The 9,387-nt window shown below is 45.7% G+C and overlaps 1 protein-coding gene across 1 annotated transcript; it reads right to left on the bottom strand.

Moving 5' to 3' along the window:
* Positions 1-241: 241 nt before the first annotated feature.
* LOC307208877 (butyrophilin subfamily 3 member A3-like) lies at positions 242-8,811 on the bottom strand. The gene is made up of 6 exons (XM_079963899.1): positions 8,574-8,811; positions 7,850-8,131; positions 5,928-6,032; positions 3,476-3,496; positions 2,208-2,240; positions 242-984 (listed from the first exon to the last, which is right to left on the bottom strand). The coding sequence occupies exons 1-6, from the start codon at positions 8,671-8,673 to the stop codon at positions 470-472; spliced, it is 1,056 nt and encodes a 351-aa protein (XP_079820025.1). The 5' UTR covers positions 8,674-8,811; the 3' UTR covers positions 242-469.
* Positions 8,812-9,387: the final 576 nt, after the last annotated feature.

Raw genomic sequence — 9,387 nt, 5'->3', positions numbered from 1 at the left:
TGGATCAGCTGATAAGCGGCTTAGGAAAAGGGGGGGAAGGGAAAAAACCCGCAGGAACTCGCAAGACATTTTCGTCTTGCGAAGCAAGCCCATAGGGAAATTTGTTTTGCGAAGCGCCTCCAAAACGGAAAACCCTTTCATCTAGCGGATTTTCCGTCTTGTAAGGCGTTCGTCTTGCGGGGCACCACTGTAAAAGGACATATTCTACTCAGGTAAAAACACGCTGATTCTGGGACCGTCCACAGGCCGGATTGAGAAGGCGATTGGGCTGCATCCGGCCCCCGGGCCTTCGTTTGCCTACCCCTGCTCTAGGCTGCTCCCCACAAAATACTTAAAAGCGCAGGAAAACATAACACGATAGATGCACACACCCCATCCACAGTGCATAAGCAGAGATGACTTTTGAGGTGCCTTCCAAGTCCGCTGCGTCATGCCTTGCTTGCCCATTAAGCCTCACAAAAGGAAGGTCTCAGGGGCACAGTCGAAGCCAGCATCCCACCCCGACCTGCAGGAAAGGGAAGACCACCTCCCCGTCGAAAGCAGCGGAGGGGAAAGTGAAGATGGGTGTCTTGTGGTTGACGTCATGAAACGCCACTTGCGCTGTCTCATAGTCCAAGAAAATCCCAAGTTTCCTGGGTCTCTTGCGCAAAGACAGGGGCGTCTCGGGGACGGTGAGAGCTTGGTACTGAACCCGGCACTTCTCCACAGCCCAGATCCCTTCGCTGGGGTCAAGGCTGAGGCACACCTTCCTCCTCACGGAACCCTTTGCCAGCCCCACGGCCCAGTACCCCTCCTCGCCCACCTCGACTTCCCAGTAATGCCTTCCTGAGGAAAAGCCCTCGCTTCCCAAAACGCAGCGCTCGAGGCTGAATCTCAGGGGGCTGTCAGGCAGGCTGTGCCACGTGAAGCCTTGTATGACGGTCTTCCGGTCCGCAGACAGGATGAGCTCGTTGTTCGCTGTGTCCGGATCCAGGGTTACATTTGCTGCAGGGTGGAGAAGATGAGAAGGAAAGAGGTCACGGAAGGAAGGAAGGCAATATCAGTGTTAACCAGACAGTGTTGCGGCTGAGGGCCAGCGTAACCAGTTGCACTGGCACGTGCTATCTGCCTGCTGCCTTCTTGACTTATTGGAATATTCTAGAAAGAATTGGTCTTGAACAGGTTGCTAGGCAACAGAAAAATCTCGTAACAGGAGCCTCTATTAAGGGCATGTGGTCATTAAAGGTCAGAGTCAGTGTGTAAATGAACAAAGTTGAAAATGAGCAATTGAATCTCAGAGTCGGATGGATAGAGCAGAAGGAATTATGTTGTTTTATTTGACCAGTGTAAATTTGTGTAAATAATAAAGATTTTCTGTAAGAAGAAACTCTGCTGCAAGTTTGAATTAAAAGAATTCACCCAAGAGTAGATGCTCACGCGTCAACTTTATGCACCGGTAATACTATCTGGCAGTCAAGTGGAAGAATCGCCTTTCCCCCCTAGAGATTTGAAATTTCTCCACAGCAGCAGTGTTTCCTTAAATTGGTTCATTCATTTCATATGGTTGATACACTGCTTGATTGTAAAAAAATAAAAATAAAATTCCCTCGGGTTGACGAAAAGAAGGAAACAATAAAATCTTTAGTCAAAACTTATCTGAGCATTCAAAAAATTGAAACCAGCAGCAAACTAAAAACACACCAGCATTCCAATACCTGAGTAGGCTTGTCGAAGCAAAAATGTTTTTGGCAGGTGCCGAAAAGAGTACAGGGGTATCAACAGGTGCCACCACACTAAAATATCTATTTATTTCAGATGCAGAACAGGTATTCTGTGGCACCAGTAACAATTAATGGAGGATATCAAGGTTTGTAAAACGCTTAGAGGTTTTCTTGTTCTTTAAAAACAAACAAATCAAGTGGTATATAAATCTTGATAAACAAACAAACAAAGATTCCCGTAACCGTTGAGAATCTTCTGAAGTCACTATAAAAAAACGTGACCCGAATGGATAACACCAGATTCCCATCACATGGTGAGTCCTAAATCTCACCACGCGAAAGATTGTCACCTCACAGGTTCTCCTTCCCCACCCCACTCAACCGCACCATGGTAGTTTTATTGCGTCCTCAATTAATGTCAAAAATTCAGCATCAGGGAGTGGCGACAGATTTCATGCCTGAAATAATGCATTGTGACACGCATACGAAAACAGGAGAGCCGTTTACCTTTTTTGATTGGCATCACCAAGTTCCTCCAACCTAAAAGCAACCACACAATGACAAATTAACATTGATATGGAAAATCTTGATCTCTGGGTGCTTTACGCATAAAAAACACCAATACTATTTCAGTGCTGACAGCTATGTAGGCCTGGCACAAGACAAGGTACCATCTGAAGGAGATGTACTGACTGCCTTATCTTCTGGTGTGCTGACCTCCTCTGAAGCCTGTTCTGAATAGTTTTTGGTGCCATTAAATGATATGGGCCCTTCTAGACTATCCTGGGTTATTTTGCCTCAGAGTAGGCCATTGGACATTGTACAGAGAGTGTCTGTGCTTTGTGGCAGTTCTGGGAACTGTAGTTCCCTCAAGAGCTTCAATTCCCAGCACCATTAAACAAACCACAGTTCCAAGGATTCTATAGGGAAAACGATGTTGAATATGTGCATGGGGAGAGCCCCCTCCTATAATTCAAACTTTTTTAAAAAAAGGAACCGATTTGATGAATTTCACCTGTTCTTGGAAACATGGAGAGAAAACACCCAGTGTCCTGTAATAATAATAATAATAATAATAATAATAATAATAATAATAATAATGGTATAATAATAATTTGTTATTTATACCCCACCCATCTGGCTGGGCTTACCCAGCCACTCTGGGCAGCTTCCAACCAAATACTGTATTAAAATACAGTAATACATCAAACATTAAAAGCTTCCCTAAACAGGGCTGCCTTCAGATGTCTTCTAAAAGTTTGATAGTTGTTGTTCTCTTTGACATCTGGTGGGAGGGCGTTCCACAGGGTGGGTGCCACTGTTAGTGTAGAGTTGGCAGTTTTGCTACCTAACAAACCTTATTCTAAACTGGGGAAAGGTTTTTGAAATACCTTTTACAGTGGAAATTCTGAATCAATTATTTTTACCCACTCAAGCTGCATGTGTTGTTTCAGCCATCAGTTTTGCTATTGGCTTGAACTGAACAAAACTTTCACGTCTACTTAAAAACAACAACCTAATTTTACTAAAATAGTCTCCCCCCCTTTTTTTTTTTTTAAGGCCACAGTCCAATACAGAGTCAGTGCAATTCTATGCACAATTACTGGGGAGTAAAGCTAAGTGAAACCAGTGGGATATGCGTCTGAGTAAACAACAAGAATTGTACTCTCAGGCATGGTTAAGATTATTAAATTAATGGACTTAAGACTGCCTGTCTCTGCACAGGACTGTGACCTAAATGTCTTTTTCTTCTCAAAAGAGGCAGAATGACTTACTCAGTTCTGCAGAAAGCTTTCCTAGAAGAGAAAGGAAAGAAGAAATAATTATAACTGCTGTAAACATTTGAGTGTACAATCTAGCCACCCGTTGTTTCTGGTCTGAATAAGGTGTGCTGATTTTCCTGTAGTATCATGATTAATTAAGAGCAAGACTGAAGCAGATGGGACCTCTTCTTTTTTGGCAATACAAATTGTAAGTCTGGATGCACAATCTGGATTAGGCCCACTGTGGGGGCCAAGAGTTAAAGCCACAGCTTCTCATTCTGGGGACCCTGCATGGGCTGCTTTTCAACAAACAAACCCAGCACTTAGGGCCAGAGCTATGTAGGCTGGCCCTGAGACCACCTTCAGTCAAAGAAGACAATCCTAGCCTAGATCAGAGGTGGGAAGTATTCTTGGCCCAGCAGACCTGATCTTTATCTCCCACCACTGCCACCCACCTGTAAAAGTTCGTCTGTGGGGATGGGGGGGGGGAGAAAGAGTAAGTAGGACTGCATGCCCCATTGACTCCTGCTATCTACTGGGTTTGGGTCAGCGAGGGAGTTCCCAGTGGGGAACTTGTTGGGATTTTGCCTACGTGCAGCTTCACACAAGGCAATTAAGAGTTGGCCGAAGGCCAAGAAGACTGAGCAGAGGGAGTTATTCTGCCTAGAGATATGGGACCTTAGAGATTCGTTTGGAGTTTGTTAAGAGTGAGAGTTTAAGATCCGTATCTGTATCTTGTACCGTATATAGTAACTTGTGAGTCTGCTGCAAATAATAAACACCTATAAGTAACCAAGTTACTAGCAGCAGCGTCTTGTTCCTGCTTCATCCTACCTGCCTGCAACTGATTGCTTCCGGAAGTCTGCGTATGCTCTGCTATATTCAACTGGGTCTGGCTAAGGTCCTGCAACAGGTCAAAGTTGCGAAACACCAATAGAACTCTTGTGCGCTCCGACCAAGCAGTTATCATCAGATAACTGACAGGGAGTTAAATCCAGCCACATCTCTCTACCTGTCTCACACTTCAACTCACATATGATGACAGTTGTGGGGCCGTGGGCATTGTTTGGAAGACAAATGGGGAGGTCTGGTGGGGCAAATCTGGCCTGTGGGTCAGACGTTTCCCCATCCCTTGTCTAGATGCCCCGACTGTAAACAAAGCAGAATGTCTGCTCTGAAACAGTTGCAGATGCCAATTGTCCTGAAGTGGGGTCTCATGTAACTGCCCCAATAGCATTGTGAGCACAAATCACAGTGAGTGAAAGGGAGTGAAAGGCAGGATATCAAATCCAAACTCTTCTTCTTCTGAATGAATGAATGAATAATGAAAAGGATAGCCGCTTCTTCCAAATCTAACCTCAGCATAACCTCTGTGCAAACAAATCAGGACGAATGCTGAATAAACAGATTGTCTGGAGGAAGAAGAGAAGATGAAGAAGAGTTTGGATTTGATATCCCGCTTTATCACTACCCGAAGGAGTCTCAAAGCAGCTAACATCCTTTCCCTTCCTGCCCTACAACAAACACTCTGTGAGGTGAGTGGGGCTGAGAGACTTCAGAGAAGTGTGACTGGCCCAAGGTCACCCAGCAGCTGCATGTGGAGGAGCGGAGACACAAACCCGGTTCCCCAGATTACGAGTCTATCGCTCTTAACCACTACACCACACTGGCTCTCCAGGAGACCTGTGAATACACACCTGTCCCGAGACTAGAAAAGAATTTTGTAAGCCTCTCTCTAATAAGAACAGAACTGTAACTTCTGACTTCCTCCCATGTATTTAGAATCACAGAATTGCAGAGTAGAAAAGTATCAAAAGGATCATCTAGTCCAGTGTTTCCCACATTTGGGTCTCCAGCTGTTTTTGAACTACAATTCCCATCATCCCTGACCACTGGTCCTGCTAGCTAGGGATGATGGGAGTTGTAGTCCAAAAACAGCTGGAGACCCAAATGTGGGAAACACTGATATAGTCTAAACCCCTGCACCCACAACCCTGAGGTTAAGAGTCTGCTGATCTACAGACTGAGCTAGAAGATGCTACACAGTGCCACCTGGTATCAAAAGCACAAAATGACACCATATACACACTGGTGGTGCTGTGGGGTAAACCACAGAGCCTAGGACTTGCTGATCAGAAGGTCGGTGGTTTGAAACCCCGTGACGGGGTGAGCTCCAGTTGTTCGGTCCCTGCTCTTGCCAACCTAGCAGTTCGAAAGCATGTCAAAGTGCAAGTAGATAAATAGGTACCGCTCCGGCGGGAAGGTAAACGGCGTTTCCGTGCGCTGCTCTGGTTCGCCAGAAGCGGCTTAGTCATGTCAGCCACATGACCCAGAAGCTGTATGCCGGCTCCCTTGGCCAATAAAGCGAGATGAGCACCGCAACCCCAGAGTCGGTCACGACTGGACCTAATGGTCAGGGGTCCCTTTACCTTTACCTTTATGACGCAGCTTCCTAGGTACTCACTGTTTATATTAAACAGGTAAAGGAGGAGGAGAATGAAACCGAGAAGAGCCAAGAGGGAGACACACAAACCAGCTATCCACTGAGAGATCTTTGGGAAGAAGTGATCTGAAAACAAAGCAAATTACCAACGATGTTATAAACTTGGTTTCTGAATCAAATAAAAGAAAAACAGATGCCAATGATTTGGCAGTGCCTCTCCCTCCCCCCCTCCCCCCCGCTATTGCATTCTCCCCCTTCTGATCACGCTGCAGGGGTTTTTATAGCCTTCTGAGCTGCATGCTGGTTCTGCACACTTGAGGCCCTGAATTTTGCCCTCCCTATCCTTCAAGCACTGAACTTTTAATAAGCCTCCTGTTCTGCAGGAAATTCCTGATCCTGAGAGGAGCTTCAAACGAGTTCCTGCTGCCGCAGTAGGAGCTCACCATTGCCCAGATCCTGAATCAAAAGTGATTTTAATCTAACATATTATAATATAGCACTTCTTCCTATCCCTGCTGAAATATACTCGGACATAACACTTGCTTCATCCAGCATGGCATCCCAGTACATATATATATGCAAGGGTGATGCTGTCTGGAACTGAATGGCAATATGTCCCAGAACTTTCGTCAGCCAGGGGTTTAAGGACTGTTGTGAGTTTGCAGAGGAAGGGGTAGTTTATTATGAAAGCCACTTTGAGAATCACCCGACTGAAAGGCAATAAATAAAATGGGGTCCCTGTGTCTTCCCCATATCTCTCTCTCTCTCTCTCTCTCTCTCTCGCTCTCGCTCTCTCTCCCTGCTGATGAAAATGTAACATGGAGCTGAGAAAGGGGTGCAGCAATAAAATTGCTAGCACATTTGCAAGGCTCAGCAGGTTCCAGTATGGTTTCAACCTGGATGGGGAACTAGATCAGGGGTCAGCAACCTTTTTCAGCCGCGGGCCAGTCCACTGTCCTTCAGACCATGTGGTGGGCCAGACTATATTTTTTGGGGGAAACTGAACGAATTCCTATGCCCCACAAATAACCCAGAGATGCATTTTAAATAAAAGGACACATTCTACTCATGTAAAAACATGTTGATTCCTGGACTGTCTGTGGGCTGGACTGAGAAGGCAATTGGGCCACATCCGGCCACTTAGATTGCCTACCCCTGGACTAGATGACCATCAAGGTCCTTCCAACTCTACAATTCTACAGTCCTATGAAATCATCTTGGTGCACATTTCAACAGCGAATTTAATCTGCCACTGTCTCTAGTGACCTAGTTGGGAAGTGAGCCTGCTAGAAGTTCTCACTGGTTCTCTTCTCGAGTTCCTTCTCTTTAGAATACGTTGGTGTCAACGTTGGTTGACTTCAGGCTTCTCCCCTCACTCGTTCACTGCACATCACTTGAGAATTTAAAACGCTGTGGGTTAAACCACAGAGCCTAGGGCTTGCCAATCAGAAGGTCGGCGGTTCAAATCCCCGCGACGGGGTGAGCTCCCGTTGCTCGGTCCCTGCTCCTGCCAACCTAGCAGTTTGAAAGCACGTCAAAGTGCAAGTAGATAAATAGGTACCACTCCAGTGGGAAGGTAAACGGCGTTTCCATGCGCTGCTCTGGTTTGCCAAAAGTGGCTTAGTCATGCTGGCCACATGACCCGGAAACTGTACGCCGGCTCCCTCGGCCAATAAAGCGAGATGAGTGTCGCAACCCCAGAGTCATCTGCGACTGGACCCAATGGTCAGGGGTCCCTTTACCTTTACCTTTATACCTTCAAAGCACATTCAAAGTACATCCTTTCCCTCAAAGGATTCTGGGCACTGTAGTTTAGCCCTGACCCTTAACCAACTACATTTCCCAGAATTCTTTGAAGGAAAGAATATATTTTGAAGGCATCGTTTGTACAGAGCCACAACCCCAAAATACAGCACTGTTATCAAGAATTCTGGACAGCTTACCTGCTATATGAATAGTTGATTCCTTTTCCTGGTTGAGGAAGCTGTTCCGGACCACACAGGTTAGGCTATGATTTGAACTTCCTGTTAGGATGATGTCATTCTGCACCTCAAACAACCCATTGCCCTCCATGGAAATTTTTTGTCCCAGTGAAGGGAAGTGCCTCCCATTGGGACCTCTCCATAGGATCTCAGGCTTTGGGTACCAACCACTGGATCGGCAAACTATTCGGATCCCCCTGTCCTGATAGCCTTCGATGGAAATAAGGGGAGCAAGGCCTGTTGCTGAATTGAGAACAAACAGAAATAGTGGGATAATTCAAAGTCTTCCTGGAATCTATTCAAAAGAAGCATAAAAAACCCAGCAGCAACAACTGTTTCTTTAAACCACTTTGAGGTTTTCTTTTCTTATAATCAATCAGTATAGTTTATGAAATAAATAAAAAGCTATCAGACTGCTCTAAATGTATGGCATGGTTGTGACGTTAAATAATCTTCCTTGAGACCTGGGTTTGACCACAGCTGGTTCCTGAGCTAGATGGACCTAAGTATGCCACAACAACTTACAATTTCACGGTACTTTTGGGTACGTATGAGAAGCTGGTATCTAGGCTGCTGGTAGATTATTATTATTATTATTATTATTATTATCTCCCTTCAGAGAAAAATAAGACACTTTAGCCACGAACAATAACATTTCTATGAGAGGTACTAGTGAAAGTCTTACCAGGGTCCACATTATTTATAGGTGGAATAACAAAGAAAATGGTGAGAATGAACAGAAAGGAACGCATTTCTGGGTCACAAGAGAAGATGGGCGCCTCCATTTTCTTTCTTTTCTGGCCTCCGGGGGATAAAGCAAGATAAAGAGAGAAAGAAAGAGAGACAGAAAGAGAAAGAGAAAGAGAAAGAGAAAGAGAAAGAGAGAGAGAGAGAGAGAGAGAGAGAGAGAGAGAGAGAGAGAGAGAGAGATTTACAAACTGATTATGATACCCAATCCTCTTTCTCTGTTTTCATAAAGTTTTGTAACTTAAGGTGCATGCCTGCGGAATGGTCCATGATGACCACAAGAAGATGCTAGGAAGATGTTACTTTGAGATTAGCTTAAGGAATGGGAGCCTCAGACCCCCCAGGAGCTGAATATGGCCCTCCATGCCTCTCTATCTGGCCCTTGGTGCTCTTCCAATTATCAGCCTTTGCTAATTTGGTTACCTCCAGATGTTTTGAGCAACTACTGCCATCAGTCCCATCCAGCTCGCATGCTGGGGCTGATGGCAGTCGCAGTCTAAAGCACCCAGGGGGCACCAGGTCGGCGACTGCTGCAATAGGCTTTTGTGATGGTTTGCAGTCCAGTATACTTGAAGGAGCGTCTCCACCTCCATCATTCAGCCCAGACACTGAGGTCCAGCGCCGAGGGCCTTCTGGCGGTTCCCTCACTGCGAGAAGCCAAGTTACAGGGAACCAGGCAGAGGGCCTTCTCGGTAGTGGCACCCGCCCTGTGGAACGCCCTCCCACCAGATGTCAAAGAGAAAAATAACTAC

This window comes from Podarcis cretensis (genome assembly GCF_951804945.1).
Source record: "Podarcis cretensis genome assembly, chromosome: 2".
Classification (NCBI taxonomy): Eukaryota; Metazoa; Chordata; class Lepidosauria; order Squamata; family Lacertidae; genus Podarcis; species Podarcis cretensis.
The sequence above is the reverse complement of the archived record's forward strand: the minus strand, read 5'-3'. Positions and strand labels throughout refer to the sequence as shown.

Excerpts from the sequence above, each read along its gene's own strand:
- LOC307208877 (XM_079963899.1), bottom strand. The coding sequence starts at position 8,673 with ATGGAGGCGCCCATCTTCTCTTGTGACCCAGAAATGCGTTCCTTTCTG. Across the intron at positions 8,132-8,573 it reads TATAAATAATGTGGACCCTG|CAACAGGCCTTGCTCCCCTT; the intron begins GTAAGACTTTCA and ends TTCTCAATTCAG. Across the intron at positions 2,241-3,475 it reads AAAGCTTTCTGCAGAACTGA|GTTGGAGGAACTTGGTGATG; the intron begins GTAAGTCATTCT and ends GGTTGCTTTTAG.